At 40.7% G+C, this 23,017-nt stretch overlaps 1 protein-coding gene across 2 annotated transcripts in view; it reads right to left on the bottom strand.

Annotated features, from left to right (window-relative positions):
- The window catches only part of ARHGEF10 (Rho guanine nucleotide exchange factor 10), a 184,889-nt gene that overhangs the window by 106,198 nt on the left and 55,674 nt on the right, over positions 1–23,017 (bottom strand). For both annotated transcript variants that reach the window (XM_045011710.1, XM_045011712.1), the window contains exons 3-5: positions 3,645–3,815; positions 1,622–1,912; positions 424–490 (exon numbers count right to left, since the gene is read on the bottom strand). In XM_045011710.1, the coding sequence (XP_044867645.1) occupies positions 424–490; positions 1,622–1,912; positions 3,645–3,815 (529 nt within the window). The remainder of the gene's footprint in view (positions 1–423; positions 491–1,621; positions 1,913–3,644; positions 3,816–23,017) is intronic.

The following is a 23,017-nucleotide window of genomic DNA, read 5'->3' as shown; positions in this document are numbered from 1 at the left end:
CTTAATATGTAAGCTTTATGTTTTTGTTTTTAAGATCTAAATGACTTAATATGAAATTAAGAGTTTAACTTTAGCAACCCATTGTTGACAATATTAGCTTAAATAAATAAATCACTTGTTCTTCATTTTCCAAAGAAATTCTTTGTGTTTGCAGTCTCCCTGTAAGGCAGAAAATTAAACCTCTCTCTTTCACAGATGTCAAAGGGCCACTTGTAATGGTTTTATATGCAAGAGTTCACCCAGTGCTGATGCTAGTACACAAACAGAGATGATCTGGCACCACAAAGCACAATGAAAGCTGAAGTTGTTAAAAACCCAGCAATGCTAATGTCAGGCAAGAAAAAATAAAACTAAAAATATAAAAGTAACCAACAAATCATCTCATGAATTAGGATTTGGAGATAAATAAATGCTGCCAATTACCTATTTGGAGGATCCTCTGAGCTCAAGGAATTACTATTGCCATCTTCAGTTACTGACTGCATACCCACTAAAAAGAGTAGAAGAAAGCAGAGTTACTAGAATGCTAGGACTAAAACATTGTTTTGGTTCAAATGTTAGCTTCTAACTTAAATAATTAATAGTACTGCTACTATTAATCATCATCTGCTCTTATAAAATGCCCTTTATCTACAGATCTCAATGTGGTTTATGAACACCTCTCAAAAATAATTAAGCTTCTTGGTGTTGTTATATCCATTTTGGCAACAGGGATACTAAGGCACAAGGGCACAGCAAGTCAGTGGCAGAGTTGTTAACAGAACCCAGAGCTGGGTGAATGACTGGTTTTTCAGTTTGCTAGCAGAGCCAAAAAAAAAAAAAAAATCTTTAAAATAATTGGTTCGGGTCAAACCAAGTCTGAAAATTCAGGAAAATGTGGGTGAATTGAAAAATAATTGACAACAAGTTTGTTTCAAGTCAAACAAAATGTTTCATTCAACCCAAAATGAACTGCTTTTTTTATTCTGGACACTTCATAAATGCACAAAATGGCTTTTAGTCCAGTGGTAAGGGCAGCCTCCTGGGATGAGGCAGATCAGGGTTCAGTTCCCCCACCCTACCTGAGGTGGAGAAGAGATGTGAACTTTGGTCTCCTGTTTTGCTCTAGCCTATCAAATAATCTGTTATGGGTCTCTCTCAATCTCTCCAGGTGAAACTATTCCACATTGTATCAAATACTTGACAGAGAGAAAGTCAGAATGACTCTGGTGGTAAGGGCACTCACCTGGGAGACCAATTTCATGTCCTTGCTCCACTGACTAATGGTTGAGAACCACTGGTTTAAAGAAACTGACTATGTAGAAGGGTTTTTTTGTTTAACCCTTTTGTTTGCTCGCTTGCTTTGAAGTGCACTAATCCCACTTGAATAGCTTTTTCTTAAATGGCCCACTCCTAATAATACAGAGTCCTTCATGGATTTTCTCTTTAATAAACAAAAATCCTTCTCAGGTGGCTGGGAGCGAAGTTCAGCTGTGTACTCTGTGATGGAGATGATTTTCAATTGTTACAGAGTTCCCCACAGACTTCTACAGAGCTACATAAAAACTGAGAGGGCAACATGATTCACTGAAATTAAACTAGGTCGCTACCTGAGAGAAAGCAAATTTGAGAGATATTGTACCTTCTTCGTCCACAGAAACACTGCGTATTATGACAGGACTGGAGTATGCCGGCAGCATCAGTGGCAAATTGGATGGTACAGCATAGCCACAGGGCACCGGAACAGAATATCCACCAGACGAGTTAGGGCTTGCATTTTCATCTTGAGGACTGGGTTCTGGTGATAAGGAATGATCCTTTTCTTGGACTGGTGAAATATTTATGACTGAATACGGGTTTACTTTTGTTGGAGTGCCCTCTGCATGGGATTCTGTTGTTTGTATTTTCTCAGTTCTACCTATGTTGTCATCCCCTTGACAAATAAAAGAAGCATAAGCTTTCGTTTATATCATAAGAACATAAGAACAGCCATACTGGTTCAGACCACAGGTCCATCTAGCCCAGACAGTGGCCAATGCCAGGTTCCCCAGAGGTAATCATCAATTAATCCATCCCGTCACCCATTCCCAGCTTCTGGCAAACAGAGGCTAGTGGCACCATCCCTGCCCATCCTGGCTAATAGCCATTCATGGACCTATCCTTCATGAATTTATCCAGTTCTTTTTTGAACCCTGTATAGTCTTGGCCTTCAAAACATCCTCTGGGAAGGAGTTCCACAGGTTGACTGTGTGTTGCGTGAAAAAATACTTCCTTTTGTTTAAACCTGTTGCCTATTAATTTCATTGGGTGATCCCAAGTTCGTGTGTTATGAGAAGGAGTAAACACCACCTCCTTATTTACTTTCTCCACACCAGTCATGATTTTATAGATCTCTATCATATCCCCCCTTAGTCATCGCTTTTCCAAGCTGAAATTTATATTGCACTAAATAGTAATTCTAGTATTTATATGGCTTCTGCCACTGTAGTATCAGAGAACCTCAGAATCTTTAAAGTATTTATTCTCACAGCACCCCTGTGAGTTGTGACAATGCTATTATCCCCAATTTATAAATGGTGAACTGACACACATTGGGCGCGGGGCATGTCCCTTGTACCTTTTAGCCCAGTGGTTAGGGTACTCACCTGGGATGGGGGGAGACTCCTGGTTCAAGTCCCCCCTCCACCTGACAAGGAGAACAGATTTGAACAGAGCTCTGCCACCTCTCGGGTGAGTACCCTAGCCATGAGGCGATGGGATAGTCTGATGCAGGGCTCCCTCAATCTCTCCTGTTGAAGATGTTCCACTTTGGACAAACAATGAAAGAGTGATTGGAGCAGGGAGGATGGGATCCTGGTTCTCCCACCTCCTAGGTGAGTGACTCTATAGCCTGGTGGTTAGATCATGTCTAAGAATGGATGGACATGGTGAATGCTCTTAACAGACACACAGGTCCACAGCTCCTAATAGTCAAAGAAAGAAGGTTTGTTTTCATATATGGGACAAAAATATGCTCCATTTATTTTTAAGAGCACATCCACTCAATGCCACCAACCAGTTTGCCCAAGCTGAGTGAAGCGTGTCCCCCAGCTGCCAAGTTGCAGTTACGACTTCACAGCCCGGGTCATCAGAAAATAGTCTGAAAATAGCCATGTAAACAGCGCCTTGAAGTGGCTCAGGTTCTGAGGTACAAGGGACACGCCACTCTCTAGCCTTCAGAGTGTGAGCCACAACTTCAAAGCACTGTCTGCACAGCTATTTTCAGACTGCTAGTGTGAGCCCCACCGGGAGGCTCACTTACACAGACTATGTAGACACACCCTATGAAGCTTCCCTAGAGATAGCCACAGATAATCATTGTCACAAAGACCCTACCATCACAGCAGATGCTTGCACAAGACAGGGATGAGGAAACCAGTTCCTAGGTTAAGTGCAGTCAAGGACAATAAGAATCCAGTCAGGGACAATAACTACCCTTTTTCCTTGTTAAGTCCACAAGGAACTAAAAGTATTTGGGATAAATTAAATCACTTTCACATTCCGTCTATGGAAATATTTTTGTGACCTACAGCAATTCTATCAGCATGAAAAGCATCTGATGAACATGGGGCTTGAGCCTTACTTGAGCAGTACTCCCCTGGCCTACTAGCCATATAAAGGCTTACCTGTGGAGTTAGTGTCTTCATGTTCTACATTAATCCCAGGGTCTGAAGCAGGTGGCACAAGTGCTTGTCTGTCTGCTTCTGGTATTTCATCGCCACTATCGAAATCAAATTGTTCCCCTTCTTCCTCCTCTTCATCATTGGTACCACAGCCTTTTAATTCATTTTCTAGAACTAAGCAGAGAGAAACCAATTTTATTAATGATTTAGTGAGATAAGTGCTCACTGTTGTGAATGAGGGTTGCACAATTAGGTCCTAGAATTTTAGGCTCTCTAGGACAAAACAGTGCTCCTTGATATATTTCTAAGACCATGAGGTTCTTAGTAATCATTCTAATGTAAACCATGCCAAGTAAATACATATATAATACAACGTGTTTCTATTTTTAATAGAGACCAGCCAGAACCAGAACACTTGTTATAAATAAACTTCAACAGCTTCCTCTGAAAACTTTGGAAAAGTTCAGATCTGAATCCAGATCCAAATCTAAACTTTGTGACTTAAGCCCCTTCTTTCCTTATAGATTCACAAAGTCCAAGGCTAGAAGGGATCACTGTGATCATCTGACCTCCTGTATAACACAGGCCACAGAACTCCCCCGAAATAATTCCTAGAGCATAGCTTTTAGAAAAACATCCAATCTTATTTTAAAAATGGTTAGTGATGGAAAAATCCACCATGACCCTTAGCAAATTGTTCCAATGATTAATTACTCAAAACTGCTAAAAAATTATGCCTTATTTCCAGTCTGAATTTGTCTAGCTTCAACTTGCACAACTAACATCATATTGTGCTATACCTTTCTCTGATAGATTGAACATCTCATTATTAAATATTTGTTCCCTATGTAGATACCTATAAACAGTGATCGAGTCACCCCTTAACCTTCTCTTTGTTAAGCTAAATAGATTGAGCTCGTAGAGTCCATCATGCCAAGGCATGTTTTCCAATCATTCTTGTGGCTTTTCTCTGAAATCTCTCCAATTTATCAAAATCTTTCTTGAATTGTGGATACCAGAACTGGACAAAGTATTCCAGTAGCGGTCACACCACTGGCTAGATTCTACAGAGATAAAACAACCTCTCTACTCCTACTCAAGACTCCTCTCTTTATTCCTCCCAGATAATATTAGCTCTTTTGGCCACAGCATCACAATGAGAGCTCATGTTCAGCTAATTATCCACCACATACCCCAAAATCTTTTTCAAAGTCATTGCTTCCCAGAAGAGTGTGTCCATCCTGTAAGTATGGCCTACATTCTTTGTTTCTGGGTATATATATTTACATTTAGCCATATTAAAACACCTATTTTTGCTTGCGTCCAGTTTACCAAGTGATCCAGATCACTCTGTATCAATGGGCTGTTCTATTCATTATTTACCACTCCTGCCAATTGTTGTGTTGTTTGCAAACTTTATCAGTGACGACTTCATGTTTTCTTGTAGGCCATTGATAAAATCTTAAATAGCATACAGAGTCCACTGAAAACACACCCACTCAATAATGGTTCCCTATTTACATTTTAAGACCTAGCAGTTATTCAGTTTTTAATCCATTTAATGTGTGCCATGTTAATTTTAGATCAAACTTTGGTTTCTCTGCTGAAACTGCCAATAACAGCACCAGTTAGTGCCAGCATGACAATAGCAGAAACTCTCTTCACATGGGCTATCAAATATCTATCAGATGGTATTGAGTTATGCTCAGTACCAGCCTGAGATGACTTTGAGCAAGTGACCTAGGGTGAAATGTTCTCTATTTTGTCAGCAAACCTGTAGGTCACCAGCACTCCACTTTTCTAAACCCTGACCTTTGTAAAAGTAGCAGCTGAATCAATAAAAAAAACAGGAGTACTTGTGGCACCTTAAAGACTAACAAATTTATTGTAGCATGAGCTTTCGTGAGCTCACTTCTTCGGATGCTCACGAAAGCTCATGCTACAATAAATTTGTTAGTCTTTAAGGTGCCACAAGTACTCCTGTTTTTTTTTGCGGATACAGACTAACACGGCTGCTACTCTGAAAGCTGAATCAATGTAATTATGTCTCCTGTGACCAACCAGACAGGGTGAGCTCCTTGACTCTGTCCATGAAAAACTGGGAGGGATGAAGTGCAGAAGGAGGAGGTGTTCCCCCCATAGGCCCTTCTATCTTCTTGGCAGAGACGGGTCTCAGCAGGGTTTATGTGGCAGGAACTGGGATCCAGCTGCTGTTTGTGGCACTATCCTTGTGTGACAACAGCATCATGGATACCCCATTAGGATTTAATTCTGACACAGTAAAGCCCCCACTGTTGCTCTGACTGCCTGAGTTCAGAGAACTTATTCAATGGCAGCCTCAGCTCCTACTGGAGCCATTGTGCCAGGGCAATGGCGGACACGGCAGCAGAAAGAGGAAGCCTGCTCAAGCAGTGGTACCTGCTTCCACCAATCTCCTTTTTCGTGGGTCACCAGAACACAAAGGGTTGAGACACACCTTAACCCCTCCCACTCTGTGCCTGGCATAACACCCCATCCCAACCACCATGCCTCCTGAGGAGAAAACTACCAGAAACTCCTATGAGATGGAGGTAATAATGAGTGGATTTTCTGCTCTGTTCCCACACACCCTCTCCCCCTTCCCCTCCCCCAGGCTTTTCCACAGCAACAGGATGATACATTCCATAATATATTTTTAAAGTACATATTTTTCAATAACATTAAGTGTGTAAGAGAAATAAAATTTACCATTTTTTTCTTCAGGTAACATGAGGTAAAAGCAAACTCCTGCAGGGTTTATTAAATCTCCTGAGTTGTGATGATTTTATCACCATCTTCACTAGCTAGGACATGCTCGGTATCCTTATGATAAAACCCACACAATTCACAGCTCTTGACTGTTTAGATTGTCATGGTTATAAACATTCTTGCCAGAGCTTCAGTTTCTTCAGGCTGAGACAGCATATTTTATGATTATACAACAACAAGACCTTTCACACAGTCCTTCTCTAGAGGGGAAAAGGTGATGCTTTTTTAAAGGAACAAAAATGTATAAATTGCCTGCTTACTATCATATCTTATGGTTGAGGCAACAGGACACTTAATTTCAAGCCATTTTCTTCATGTGTTTATATGCTGTAAAAAGTTACCTTTGGGGCTGAACCTTTAAATACACCTCTACCCCGATATAATGCGGTCCTCAGGAGCCAAAAAAAATCTCACTGTGTTATAGGTGAGACGACGTTATATCAGGTTCGGGCCAATACACCATGCCAGCAAGAGCCAATACGCCATGCCAGACTGGACCGGCTTCCCCGGCTGTGATTTAAAGGGTCCGGTGCTCCAGCTACTGTGGGGAGCCCTGGGCCCTTTAAATCACCACCGGAGCTCTGGCAGCAGGGCTCAGGTGGGGATTTAAAGGGCCTCGGGCTCCCCACAGTGGCCAGAGCCTCTGGCCCTTTAAATCACTGCCCGAGCCTTGCTGGGTCTGGCAGGCAGGCTCGGGCAGTGATTTAATGGGCCAGGGGCTCCACACGAATTCAGCTATAACGCGGTAAAGCAGCAGGGCTCAGGTGGCGCTTTAAAGGGCCTGGGGCTCCCCGCTGCTTTACCACGTTCTAGCCGAATTCGTGTTATATCGGGTCATACCGGTATTCTATCGGGGTAGAGGTGTATTTGTCCAAATGTGATCCCCCCACCCAAATTGATTCTCTGAGGCTGATACAGTGCCCACTGAAGGCAATAGAAACTTTCACTGACTTCAGTGGGCTTTGGATTAGGCCTAGGTGACCATTTTTGAGTTATCAGATCATGGGAGGGGAAAAAATGGCTTTCAATTTTTTCAGGTGCTTACTGTTATTGGAAAACTCAAATCTCAACTCCTGTGCAAAGTCTGAGTAAACATTTTTGTGTGTGTATGAAGGTGCCATGTCAGTGGATAAGTGCAGCTGATAACACACTGGCCACACCACAGCTCTTAATATACATTGCCGCCCATCCTGCCACTCTCCATCGAATCTCCTGCTGAGCTATGCATTTAACAGCTAGTCCTGATGATCTCAGTCTGATTCTCCTCTGTCTTGCATCTTGTGTAGCCATTTACACCTGAACAATGTGGGGTGAAACACTAGCAGAAGTGTGAGTGGATCAGGCCTATGAAGAGAACTTTGGGGCCTTGGAATATCATGTGCATTGTGACCCTACCCCTCCCATTTCTTTATTTACACAGAGGTTACAGACATTTTGAGAGGGCCTGAGCTCAGGGCCATGGTACTATTGTCCCCCCTTTCCCTCTGATCAGTAGAGAATTTTGATGTGGTAGCACTATACACCTACTTTACCCAAGGGTAAATGGTGACACATGGAGCCAGGCAGTGGAAAATCTGGCCCACTGAAAAAAAAGAGGAAAAGAGAAGCAGAAAAAAGAAGGCAGAAAACAAAGACGACTAGATTTATTCATCTGGAAACGATAGGTTTAATGCACTATTCCATCACTCCAGTTTTACAGCCACGTACCTCCTTTGTCTGTGAATGTAGCCCAGTATCACTGACAAGAACTGCCATCTCCAGAAAATTTATCTGAGACATTATGAAGTGGAAAGAGCAATAGGGTGAGGGACTGAAAGTGATATACGTAAATATTATGACCTAATCAGAGGAGACTGTTCAAAAGAGCCGTAGTCAGTTAGAAGAATAAGTCTCATTGCCTAAGTAAGTTAGAAGCAGAAATTCCATTGAAAGTCACTTTTCAAAAGTCCAACCACAATTTTTACCCCAGCCCCTGCTTTTTAAAGATATTGATTGCTCCATACCACATTTCTGAAATGACCTCTGCACAGAACTTGAAGAGCACCGACAGTGGAAGCTCTCCCACCCACACCAGTCCAGTGATGGAATGAGGAGTTAAGTGGGGGATGGGGGGAATAAAGAGAGAACAGTCCTTATCATATTACACACGTTTTAGAAACACTAACTCTGTGGACCAGTGATTATCCTTCAGGAAATTTTAAAAGTAGATACTATCTTATGGCACTGCCATGTTCCTTCCTTTCTTCTGTATGAATATGAATAGCTTTAAACCTCAATATCCAATGATCCCTTGAATCTAATAAGTAATAAAAATGTTACTCCATTGAGTCTTTTAATCCTGAGGGCACATTGTTTCACTTGATGAAACATAAAAACCCATATTATATCACAACATAGAAACCCATAATTATATTTATATAGAAAGCACACCTGACCTTTATATGGTTTTGAAAATAAGTATTCTTATAATTGTTTCAATTTGATTAAAATTATTTAAGAAAAAATTGTGGCTGTGTGCTTGTGAGCTAAGCAAAGGTCATTACCCGGAAGTTGTCATCAACTAGACAGAGAAGGACCAACTTCTGGGGTGAGAGAGACAAGCTTTTGAGCTTACACAGACCTGAAGCAGAGCTCTGTGTAAGCCTAAAAGCTTTTCTCTCTCACAAACAGAAGTTGGCCCAATAAAAGATATTACCTCACCCACTTTGTCTCTCTAATATCCTGGGACCGACATGGCTACAACACTGCATATACCAGAAAAAAAGTGAGAGAACCCTCTAACTTACACCAGTTTACCCCATCCAGAGAAAAAGAATAGTCTTAGGCACTAGACTGGGACTCAGGATATCTAGCTTATTTTCAGGTCTGCCACAAACTTCTGATGTGACCTTGAGCAAGTCACAAACTCATTTTGTCACAGTTCCTCATCTGCAAAATGAAGGTAATAGTAGTTCTTTTGTGTCTCTTGTCTATAGTCTGTAAGCTCTTTGGAACACAATGGGGTCCTTATCTTGGTGAAGGTCTCTAGATGCTACTGTAAAACATAACAGTAATAGTAAAAGGAAAGGAAGACTCAGGCCCAAGGATATTCCCTCATACACTGATCCTTTCTTTTCCTAAGATGCAATAATAAGACGCAAAATTAGTTCCCATAATCTTTAGCGAAGCAATTTGTTTTCTTCAAACTGTAGACATAGAGTTCTGTTGATTAAATAGGAAGAATTTGCCCAAGTAGGGCAGTGCCACTCTTTCCATAATCCTGTCCATTTAATTATTTTATAATTTTACCAGTGGAATTGTATTGGATTGTTCTGACTGATATTGCTTAAACTTGTTTGGACACTCGGGCAATCTAGAAGTTACCAATGTACCTGTTTACAAATAGATCAGCTACAGATAAACCCAAGCCCTGGTTCTGAATAGCCTCAAACTTAAAGGAAGTTCAGATACAAATGTTGTAGCCTGTGTGCCTATGATAGATCACTAAATCTCCAGCCACAAAACACTCCCAGGTCCAGACTTTGAACCCAAAGCCTATTTCATTTTAATGCAGTGTATTGAAGGGACACCATCACGTTAAAGAAAATGCTAAAGTGAAATCTATGAAGGGAAATTATCCCTGGCCCCCTGCTCCATAGTGGATGAGCTACACCAAGGGACAGCAGGCAGGCTGCTCTCTCTTGGGATTTTCTGCCAAGGAAACAAACTTTGTTAGAACCGAGGCTCCAAAGACACTCTTCCACTGGGGGAATGTACTGACTCAGCAAATCCCGCAGCCGTCCTGCCCCCTCTTACCATGCCAGTTATGCCAACTTTTTCTGCTGCAATAATCCCCTACACACAAACAAACAGGCATATAATTTATTGCTCCCACTAGGATGCTCTGCAAGGGTTTTTGAAGGCAGAAACCAGATTCAATCCTGAACCAAGTCTGGCCCTACAGTATTGTCAATTCTCTTGCAATACTCGGTGCATTTCAGAAAGCCCCAGCTCCTGAGAGCTTGTGAAGAGGTGAGACTCTCAGCTTTCTTTTAAAGAAAGTAGACTTTTAGCTCTTGTGGTTACAGAGAAGAGCTTGAAAATGGGATCCCAGAAGCTAAATAATCACAAGGCAAATAAAAAGACCCAAAATATTTTATTTTAAATGTAGTGATTCTTAAGCCAATTTCATGATGATTTAGGGCCTGATTTGTGATTTTTGGGAGGGAGGGGGAGGCTAATTTTATGTGTATTTCATACATTTTTCCTCAGCCTCAGCAACAAGAATAGACTAATCAGTTTAACTTTCTGATAGAATTTACAATTCTACACTTAAAAACACAGATAGGGAATGTTTATTTGTTTAAAAACTATTTCCATGTGAAGTCTGAAAATATTATGAAAGACATTTCTATTTGTCTGGTGCAAAAGCATATTTTGTTTCCTAACATGTCGTTCCAAATTTGACTTTTGTCCCTTTGGTGTCCCTTTATATGTTATGTACATGTATGAACATATGAATTACAGGATAAATGAAGGAATGTTCTATTTTCTTATAATTGTTAACATGACACATTAGTTATGACAATTATAATTATTTATAATTATGAGCAGTTTTGTGCAATATATTACGTAATGAAGTTACTTTCTCCAGAACAGGCCTCAGAAATAAACAGAGTATGTTTATAGAGACTTGGTTGTGAGTAGCTAAATTTAACATGAACTTTAGCGGTCTCCTTTTGGCTGTGTTGCCAGTTGGTATCATGCCCATTCAGTAATTCTGAATTTTCTTAAACTACATACAACAAATATAAAGATAATAGGGTATGTAAAGTGAACTCAAGATTCCTTTTTCTTGTTGGGGGACAGAGAAAAGTTCAGGGAGCACAGATGGTGATATTTTCCTAGGAGATTTTTTGATGGTAATTTTTAGGACTGTCAAGCGATTAAAAATTAATTGTGATTAATAGAACAATAATAGAATACCATTTATTTAAATCTTTTTGGATTTTTCTACATTTTCAAATATATTGATTTCAATTACGACAGAATACAAAGTGTAAGAGCTCACTTTATTTTTTATTCTAAATATTTGCACTGTAAAATACAAAAGGAATGATATTTTTCAATTCACCTAATACAAGTACTATAGTGCAATCTCTTTATCTTGGAAGTTGAACTTACAAATGTAGAATTATGTACAAAAATAACTGCATTCAAAAATAAAACAATGTAAAACTTTAGAGCCTACAAGTTCACTCAGTCCTATTTTTTGTTCAGCCAATTGCTCAGGCAAACAAGTTTGTTTACATTTGCAGGAGATAATGCTCCCCGCTTCTTGTTCACAATGTCACCTGAAAGCGAGAACAGGTGTTCGCATGGCACTGTTGTAGTGGGCATCGCAAGATATTTAGCTGGCAGATGCACTAAAGATTCATATGTCCCTTCATGCTTCAACCACCATTCCAGGGGACATGCATGCATGCTGATGACGGGTTCTGCTCAATAACAATCCAAAGCAGTGCAGACCAACCCATGTTCATTTTTATCATCTGAATCAGATGCCACCAGCAGAAGGTTGATTTTTGTTGGTTCAAGTTCTGTAGTTTCTGCATCAGAATGTTGTTCTTTTAAGACTTCTAAAAGCATGCTCCACACCCCATCCAGATAAGATTTTGGAAGGCACTTCAGATTCTTAAATCTTGGGTCAAGTGCTCTAGCTATCTTTAGAAATCTCACACTGGTACCTTCTTTGCAGCAAAGTGTTCTTAAAATGAACATGTGCTGAGTCATCATCTGAGACTACTAGGACATGAAACATATAGCAGAATGCTGGTAAAAAATAGAGCCAGAGAGACATACAATTCTCCCCTAAGGAGTTCAGTCACAAACTTAATTAACATTTTTTTTTTAAAAAATGAGTATCATCAGCACAGAAGAATGTCCTCTGGAATGGTGGCCGAAGCATGAAGGGGCATATAAGTGTTTAGCATATCTGGCACATAAATACCTTGCAATGCCAGCTACAAAAGTCCCATGTGAATGCCTGTTCTCACTTTCTGAGGACATTGTAAATAAGAAGTGGGCAGCATTAGCCCCCGTACATATAAACAAACTTGTTTGTCTTAGCAATTGACTACATGTGTAAATTGCACTCTCACAGTAAAGAGATTGCATTACAGTACTTGTATTAGGTGAACTGAAAAATATTATTTCTTTTGTTTTTTTACAGTGCAAATATTTGTAATAAAAAATACGAAGTGAGCAGTGTAAACTTTGTATTCTGTGCTGTAGCTGAAATCAATATATTTGAAAATGTATAAAAATATCCAAAAATATTTAATAAATTTCAATTGGTATTCTATTGTTTAACAATGCGATTAAAATGGTGATAAATTGCAATACATTTGTTTAATCGTGATTTTTTTTAGTTGATCATGTGAGTTAAACTGCAATTAATCGGTAGCCCTAGTCATTTTATAAGACTTTAAAATGATTCAGCACTAAGAAGTTTGTGCACTTTGTAGGCCTGTTCAAACATATGATCTTATTACTGTCACTCTCATCCTCCCTACCCATTTCCCTCCTATTGTGCCTTTCCTTTACTTATTACAGCTTTTTTTGAAATTAGATAATAAGTTTTGCAAGGCAGGGACCATGCCCTATACAGATGCACAGCACCTCGTACAACAGGGCCCAATTCCAGCCGGTGCCTTTGTGTTCTACAATAGTAAGTCACATCCACTTAGATATAAATCAACTGGAACCCAGGCAGTGAGACTACATTGCCAAAAGTGGATGGATGATGCACTGTAGACTGCCTACCACAGGGCGAGAACAATGATGAACAAAATGGTGGTGTAGTGACATCCCTCAGGTGTAAGTTGATCAGACAATGGGTGTAATGGATGTACAAGACAAAGAAGCATAACTGGGACCTATTTGGAGTACTGTGGGAGTGCACAATAAGTTGTGCTCATCAATCTTCTTCCTACACATCCAACTTTTTTTTTTAACCTCTTAGGTGTGTAGCTCATACTTGTTTGGCACACCTACTGAATTCCAAATCAGCACAAGTTTTCTTTGTCACTTACACCCAGTATGTAACTAGCTTACATTTAGAGCTTGCAGAAATTTTCCAATACAAATTTTCTGACAGAAAAAATGTTTATGTGCAAATGGTCATGAAACATTCATCCTTGGTAGGGGACAGTTCTACTTACACAGCTTTTGTTCTACATTGCCAAATCTAGCCTGGATTCAGCCCTGGGAGCTGCAGATGCTTATTCCAGCCTGCCTTTGGCCCAATATATTTCTCTTTCTTTTTCATGAAAACCTTTTGGATTGTTCAAATATTTGAAATGCTGTGTGCCAAGTTTCCTTCAAATCAACCTCCTTAAATATTTTCATGATCATCTACTTATGGGTATAATGAAAAGTTGAATAACCAACTACATTAATATGTTTACTGGCCAGGAATGCATTTAGCCACCATAATAGATGTCAAAAATTGTGATGTTTGCCAATTCACCAAGCTGAAACAAAGGAAACCAGCAGGAATCATGATCCCCTGCATGTTATTTAGCCATGGGACTATGCCAGAGATGACTTCATTGGCCCCCTTCTGAGAAACTGGCTCTCTCTGCTCTAAGTCAATAAAACACTTTCTCAGACCATTACTATTAAGGGTCAGATTCTGTCTAGTTCTTATATAGGTGTGCAGTGGCAGGGAGGGGCACAAGAAAAGGGAACTGGGCCTTGAAAGGGGAGGCATCAATCAAGCAGCATTGGGAAAATGTTGCTCTCAGCCACATGGGAAGTAGTTCCAAGGAAGTAACAGAGCAAAATTTTGATCAATGCTGTCTCTCCCCCCACGCCCATAGTTAATTACAGTTCTAGGCAAGTGTACCTCCCACGCATTGCTTTTGATATATGAACAGCACTCAGATTGGGTTTTTTTCCTTTTCTTTTTTTTTTTTTTTTTTTATATTTCTTCAGCCAAAACAGGTCAGCCATTTCCAAAAACAAGGCCAGGGAAAAATATGTTGTTTTGCCAATGTTACAAAATTCTGGTGACTTTTTCTTCAAAAAGCTCTAGCAACCCCAAGTGGAGCAGGGACTTGAAAATTGGCAGTGTGGGGTGGCCATTGTGTCAGGAATGTGTTTTTTGATGTTCCTGTGAAAATCCACCCTAATTTGGCCAAGTTACAAGCCTCTGAAAAACTCTAGTTTGCATATGCTCTCTTAGTGCTAACCAGACAGCACATATTCCATCCCCACGGAGTGACTGAGCATGCTCCCTCCTCTCTCAGTGCCTGTGTCACCAGACTGCACATGCGCCATCTCCACAGAGTGACTGAGCATGCTCCCTCCAGCCCAGAGATACAGGGACAAAGCTGGACTTTCCTCATCATTGTTGCTGAGGCCAAGGCACTGGAACTGAGTGCAAAGTTCGTCTCTCCTGTGTTCCTGTTGAACCCCACACCTGCTGTCTTCCAGACATAGGCTTGCCAACTGCCTAATCGCACAAACCTAAACATCCTTGCCCTGCCCTTTTCCCCACCCAAGGCTGCACCCCCATCCTGCCCCTTCTCCAAGGCCCCACCCACCTCACTTTATCCCCCCCCCCTCACTTTCCCCCACCCACACTCACTTTCACCAGGCTGGAGCAGGAGTTTGGGGTGCATGAGGGAGTGCAGGGTGTGGGCTGAGGCAGGAGATTGGGGTGTGGGAGGGGGTTCAGACTCTGGAAGGGAGTTTGGGTGCAGGAGGGGGTGCAGGGTGCGGGTTCTGGGAGGGGGTTTGGGTGCAGGAGGAGGTGAAGAGGGCAATGCTTACCTCAGGCAGCACCCGAAAGTGATCAACATATCCCTCTGGCAGCGGCTCCTAGGCAGGGGGAGAGGGGGGCAGGGGTCTCCATACGTCACTGCCCCTACCCACAGGCACCACCCCCGCAGCTCCCATTGGCCACAGTTCCCGGCCAATGGGAGCTGTGGAGTCAGCACTTGGAGTGGGAGCAGTGCATGGAGTCCCCCTGCTCCCCAAGGTCCAGATGGACGTGCTGGGTGCCCCACTGCGCCGCCAGACTGTCAGTGCCTAAAATCTCCTGGTTTGGCTACAGTAGCCTCTGGGAGATAGTATGTGATTCCAGTAGGCTGCTGGCGAAACCAGGGGGTGGGGGGGGGGGGGTTTGGCAATCCTACCCAGGCAGCATGGAGTAGGAAGCCCTGTAACTCAAATACAGAAGGAGGGAAAGGAGTAGTTTGGGACAAGGAGTCTGGTGAGACTGAAACTGGTGTGAGGAAGAGAAAGCATGACTGGGTGTTTACAATGGGAGACAGACTGATTCCACAAGGAGATTGGGAGCTAGGGGGTGAGCAGAAACGGAGCTTTGACAAGGAACCGAAGGAAGAGGAGCAAACTGGGACTGGCTGGACACCGAGACCAGGACTAGGAACTAGTAATTAAAGACTGTATCATAGTGCACACACACAATGGGGCCAAATTAAGGTTGTACAAGCAACCTTAATACTTGCATTTCCTAACTTTTGAGTGATGGACTTTGCAACCTTACTAATGCTGTTCTTTAACATAGCTTTTGGTGTGTAATGGAATAAATGTGAAGTCTTTTATAACAACATTTTTATCAGTCCTTAATCACAGAAAGGAAAAAAAAAATCACATCCTGATGTACCACTGCTTTATGCCAGGACAAGAGGTGACTTTTTGATGTAATCTTAGGAACTAGCTTTTATTGCAGCTGTAGTTGACTGAGCCAGATATAAATCTATTTCTGTTTGCCAAGATAAAATGGATGTGGGCTTAGACCACAGTCTTTTTCAAACACGGTGAAACATGCTGTGAAAAACTAAGAACTTACGGAAAACTGACAAGCTCTAATTAGACTAGTGGACTAAACACACCAAAAAGTGTAGAACTTTGTAATAGGCCTATAGGCAAGATCAAACTGTAGTAAACTCACATCAAGTGGATAGTATAAATGTGAGTGATACAAAATCTGTCCAAGGTATTACCCATACCTTGGTTGGCATAGGTACTGAAGTCTGATTTTAGGAAACCACGTGTGGAATGAGCAAGTTCTGAACATTTTAGCTCCCTCATAATTTTAGAGTCAGGGCCAGATTGTACAGCATTTATTCCTGGGTAAGCACTTAAAAATACAAGTAATGCCACTGAAACTACTTGCACAAGTACATTCTCACCAGGGTGAGACAGGAATCCACAAGCTGCCCCTTATATTGTAAGCTACTTGGAGCCGAGACACTCTGCTGTGAGCTGGTTTTGCACCCATTCCAATAGACAGGAGCACTCCCATTATCATCATTAGTGCAGAACTGAGCTCTCCGTTTGTACAGTGCCTAATACATTGGGAACGCTGACCCCTGACTGGGACCTTTGAATGCTACTGAAATATACATTTTAATAAACAAGTAAAAAAAATGAATAATAAATTATTATTGTCTTACCATGAGATAAACTGAATTATTTTTCCTCAGCTATAATTGCATACTCGATTGAGGGAAAACCTGTTCCTTTTAGTCACTTCCTGAAGAATTAGGGTAATTTTGCACTCCTATAACTTAAAAATAACCAAGCCAACACTTTAAACAAATATTGATTGCTAAGACGTAGAAAAGAGTAATATGTTTTTGTGACGTTGCCTTTCAAACCTTCTAAAATATGGATTTATGGTAGGCTTTTAATTATCTATGTCCAAAATGCTATTAGAAATGGAAGAAATTGGCACAGATTAATATAGATTGTAATTATAAAATACACTCTTTCCAAAAGGGGAAGAAGAATGAGATTTTAAAATAATTAAAGATGTTTTTATCTGCTCTTGTAGAGAGCCACCCTTCAACCCTCTCGGTAAGCAACAAAGTTATGTATTCCGCTTTCAATCATGCTTTTTGGCCCTATCAAAAGGCCACTCAAGTCAATAAGAGTCTTTTAGTTGACTTCAGTGTGGTTTGGATCATAGCCTTTGTGCTGTAATGTGACTTTTTAACTTAAACCAGACTCAAAGTCTAAAAGAAGCAAAATTTAATATCTGAAAAGAACTGGAATTCAAATCAGTCACATAAGTGATAATACTAATATAACTCAGACTAGCAAAAGTGCAACCATTCAAACTCAGCTCATTTATAGATTTAAAGCACCAATGACGTGAGATTTTTTTTTTCCTAGAAAAACTTTCCAGAGTTTAAAGAGCCTAGGAAAAGTGTTAAACCCATTAAACAGGAGTTGAAGGAACCTGGTGGTGACAGCATACAGAATTTAACCCAGGAACCAGATTTGACCATTCATAGCCAGAGTGTGCAAGGTCTTTTGAGTTCACTACATATAAGAAACAATACTGATGTTTAATAAACTAATGAAAAGATGATATAATCAATAAAAATGCTTATTTCACAGAGTTTAAGGCTTGAAGGGACCATTAGATCATCTAATCTGACTGCTTGTATATCACAGGTCATTACATTTCCCCCAGTTACCCTTTTATTGAACCCAGCAATGTGTATTTGGCTAAACTATGTCTTCCAGAAACCACATCCACTCTTGATGTGAAGACAAAAAAAAAAATTAAAAAAAATGGAGAGTTCACCATCTCCCTTGGTAGTTTGTCCCAAGGATAATCATCCTCTGTTATAAAATTATACTCCTCATTTCCAATTTGAATTGGTCTGGCTTCAGCTTCCTGCTTTGGTTCTTGTTCAGCCTCTCTCTGCTAGATTAAAGAACCCTTGATTACCTGGTATTTTCTCCATATGAAGATACTTGTGCACTGCAATCAAGTCACCTCTCAACTTTCTTCTTAATAAACTAAACTGATGGCACTCTTAAGTCTCTTTCAGTTAGGCATTTTCTCCATCCCTGAATTAATTTTTGTGGATCTTTTCTGCACCATCTCCCGTATTTCAACATTCAAGAGAACCTGGTTAGTTAGCTGGAGAAGAGTCTGTAACCTGCTCTAACTTGTCCTCTGGAGTACTTGCTATAGAAATATGACAGAAAACTTTCATTCTAAAAGATACAAACATCTCAAGTGTGAGTGAGAGAGGATTTCTATCTAGAGGGCAGAATAACCATAGCACTAATGGAAACAGACGCATGCCATAAATCAGGTTCTTGTTCCAGTCCTGCTCTATGATATGGGAAAAGGACTATATTCAGTACAGGCAAATAGAGACTAAAGCTTTGCAGTTGAAAGCCTCTTTTATGGCCTCTGTTGTGATAATTAGGCCTACAAATATACCCCAATTGTGAGCTGAACTGTAAAAAGCATGCAAAAGTTCATAAGGGGTTACAATAATCTATAACAAATGTTGCTGGGGAAAGTTATGAAATAGAGACAGAATAACTGAACTAGTCTAAACAGAAAGGTGAAGTTGATATGATTCAAGGACTGAGTTGAAACTATGCTTGTTAAAAAACAGAAGATACAGAGCCAGTAGTTAATGAGCTCAAATTGGTATGTTTGATATTAGGCCTAATTGGTGCACAAAACACCCACCACTCCCTTTTGGGGTTCTTAAAAGAAAGATTTTTGTGGGGAAAGGAACAACAAAAAGGACAGAAAGAATAGACAGAAGCTACTGGAGTAAGTTTCACAATCATGGCTGCCACCCCCACCACTTCCTGGAACCCCAGACCATCAACATCCTGAACCTAAGAGGTGTCCTGACCAGAATGGGCCAGAAAGAGATGGACCCAGATGACACAGGCACATGTACCTACTCCAGCTGAATCCCATACACCACCTGGGATGACAGTTATTACCACCTTTAATACCACCCGATTGTCAAACAAGGGGCTGTTCCTTCTAAGGCTGGACTTTAATGACAGCAGCATCTCCAGCCCATCTCAAACTAACTTTTTCTCTTTCCCCCAAAAGGACAGTTGTTACCATCTTTGACACCATCTAAAAGACAATGAAATAACATGGATTGTTTTTCCACCTAGAAACTGTCTACAGCTAAAGTGAAAGGGATCAAGGGCTGTTAACATTAAAACCTTATTCAATACTTTACTTCTCAAATGCTTTAACTGGGTTTACTTTTTTCTGTATCTTTAATAAAAGGTTAAAAGGATTTTTAATGGTGTGTTTGCCATGGTGCTAAGCAGGCTGAAGCCTCTGTATTTCACGTCCCAGATCTTGTTTAACACTGTTTAATGTTAGGTTTCAGAGTAGCAGCCGTGTTAGTCTGTATCCGCAAAAAGAACGGGAGTACTTATGGCACCTTAGAGACTAATAAATTTATTTGAGCATAAGCTTTGGTGGGCTACAGCCCACTTCTTCAGATGTAGTAGCCCACGAAAGCTTATGCTCAAATAAATTTGTTAGTCTCTAAGGTGCCACAAGTACTCTTGTTTAATGTTAGACAGTGATTTGGTTATGTTAATACCTTTAGCCCATTTATTCCATTTAAATTAATACAATACCTCTCATCGAGATAAAATGGATTGATCTGTATGTCAAAAGTAGAGGATGGAAATCCACTGTGCTGTACAAAGAATTGGTGTGAGGGGCAGTCATGATACATGGGGAGAGGAGTTACAGACTGGCAAACAGTGTGGACACACCTATTAACTCAAAGGAGGTTGCCATCGTACGCAACTAATATGTATTGATATATAAAGACATTAAACTATTAGGTGATCTAACATAAGTAGATTATATGCTTAATTTCACATTTCTAATTGCACTAGATTTTGTTACATAAAAACGGAAATGTCTTATTGGAATTGTGCTGAATCTAGTCAGCCCAGCACTACCATCATTTGTACTTGTAACCTAGTGACTATTAGATTGACAAAGTCTGCTAGCACATGTATCCAAGCAACCCATAAATCTAATACTGAAATTGCTATTTTGGGAGAATTATGAAGGAACTGATTATTTCATTCAGGAGGAAAATGAGAAGTTAGCAAACCTGGTAAAGACCTACTGAAATCATTTAATTTTAAACTGAAATGGAGGCCACTTTTTTTTCTTTTTTTAAAGTAAAGGTTATTTTTGAAACAGGTTTTCAGACAGTTGCCAGTTAACAATATGAGTAACAAGATAAACTATTGTTCTTGTGCATTGAAGCAATTACTGTTAATGGACAGAATCAGCCTTAAACTCCCTCACAATGGACATGAAAAATGGTTTCCGCTGCAAAGTTGGGATTCTGATTCAGATCTGAACTCCGAAGCTGGAAGGGGTTTGGCTCCAGTGTTCCTCTCTAATATACACTTAAGGACATATCCTGCCCTTTCTGCTTTGGATAAAGAGGATCTTCTGAGCAAACAGGGTGGTGGAGTGTATGTTTTCAGAAGGCCACAGTCCCTACCAAAGGACACCCTGTAAAACTGAGCTCCCTTTTCCACTGCATGTAGGGAGACGGGCCCTACTGCTATGAGTCAACTGCTATGTGGACCGCCAGTCCTTCTGCTTATTAGAGAGGCATTAGGTCTGCACAGTGCCCTAAACCAATCTCCATGGAACACCAGTACTGCACCACAGGCCTACAGAGAGAGACTTCCTCCTCTGCCTTAAGCTTCCAGAGATCCCCCACTCCCAGCCATCCTACTCAGTTTTCAGTACTGGGAAGAAGATTGCAAAATCTGTAATAGTAACCTGTATTCCCCAAAGGGTGATTTAGGGTTATATACCTATTTTAACAGAATACAACATGCAGTTTTGTAGATGTTATATTATATATAAATAGCTCCATATTTGGGATGGTCAGGTTGGCAGAGACTCGGGGGGAGGGGGGGGTTCCTCCCTCCTCTGCACCAAGGGGCACAGGTCATTTACTGGTTTAAAACGAGTGTAAATTGTGGATTCTCTGCAACTTAAAAGTCTTTAAGCCATGATTTGAGGACTTCAGTAACTCAGCCAGAAGTGATGGGTCTATTACAGGAGTGAGGGGGGGAGGGATCGGGAGAAGGGTCTGTGCCCTGGGGTGTGCAGGAGGTCAGACTAGATGATCATGATGGTCCCTCCTGGCCTTAAAATCCATGAGTCTATCTCCTTGCATACACTGAATTCCAAGAATCAAATAGATCAGTAAAATATTTAAAAATGTTGAATTTAGAAGCATGGAGATAGGAGATTTATTATACATAATTTGTAGGATAAAAATCTGTATTTGGGATTGAATTTACTTTTTGGACTCAGTGCAACAAAAAATTATTTCCCCCCCAAGAAAGGTAAATTGAATCCCAAGGAAAGATTTTTATCCTACAAAATGGATACCTATATATCTCCTATCACTCGGCTACTAAATGATATAGTTGATGTAATGGTGATATTGAATTAAACATCTAGTTTAATTTAATGTTGACATATACTTTGTATTTGCTCCTCCTGGTGTAATCTGTACAAGGAAACAATCCACAAAAGCTTCATGTCCTCTTGTACGGGAGCAGGTTCAGACGTTTATTCTATACAACCCTGGGGCCACACATGTTAATAGTATGGATTCCAGCTGGTTTCTTGCCAGCTCTCTCATCTTTCCCCCACAGACTACAAAGCACTATAAAAAGAGCCGACTGATTTATAAACAGAGATAAAGTTTAATATGCACCAGAGTGTGGTAAATCCACTCATCCACTGATGAATGGCTCTCAGAGAACTTTCAACAGTGTGGTAGTGCAGGGGGCTGTATCCATCAAATTCTGCAGAATTTAATCTTTCCCTTAACTACAGGGGGTTTTCTACCCCTTCTAGACTGTGATAAACTGATTCAGTGCTACCACCCAAATCTTCAGACAGACAGTGTGAAAGACAGGTTTGCGTCATGTAAAACCTGCATCCTGGCTTCAGTGCACAGTCTGATCAGCCAGGCTGTATGCTAGGGAATTTCTCTGGGCCTGAGGAAGAAGGAATCTAGCCACTCTGCTGCTGTAATGGCCTTTGTATCACAATACATGGAGAATAGCCAGTGGATCCATGTAATGGATGACCTACCACACCTAAAGCTTTGAGACCCCATTCTCATTTTTTACTATGGTCTCTGTACCCTGCTCTGGGAGTGAAACAGAGCCTTCAAGTTACATTGCAACTGAATTAAGCCCCTTTACATTGTCAAGTGGAATTAGTGTAAATGAGAATTAGGCCCTTGTTCAGGAAAGATCACACATAGGGAGCTGGGCTCTATGGAGTGCTCAGAGTGTGCAGCCCCTATTCTATTTTCTCGAGAAGCTGTTTTGTACCCTGCATTACTCTACCAAGAGCAGTGCCAGGCCTAACACCAAGTGCTTAGAATCACAAAATCACAGAAAAGTAGGACTGAAAGGGACCTCGATAGGTCATTTAGTCCAGTTCCCTGCACCGAGGCAGGATTAAGTATTAACTAAACCATCCCTGACAGGTGGTTGTCTAACCTGTTCTTAAAACCCTCCAGTGACAGAGATTCCATAGCCTCTGTAAGTCATTTGTTACAGTGCTTAACTAACCTGACAGTTAGGAAATTTTTGCTTATGTCTAGCCTAGATTTCCCCTGCTGCAATTTAAGCCCATTACTTCCTGTCGTCACTGGTTAAGGAGAACAATTTATCACCCTCCTCTTTATAACAATCTTTTATGGACTTGAAGACAG

This window comes from Mauremys mutica, chromosome 3, assembly GCF_020497125.1.
Source record: "Mauremys mutica isolate MM-2020 ecotype Southern chromosome 3, ASM2049712v1, whole genome shotgun sequence".
In the NCBI taxonomy this organism is placed as follows: Eukaryota; Metazoa; Chordata; order Testudines; family Geoemydidae; genus Mauremys; species Mauremys mutica.
The sequence above is the reverse complement of the archived record's forward strand: the minus strand, read 5'-3'. Positions and strand labels throughout refer to the sequence as shown.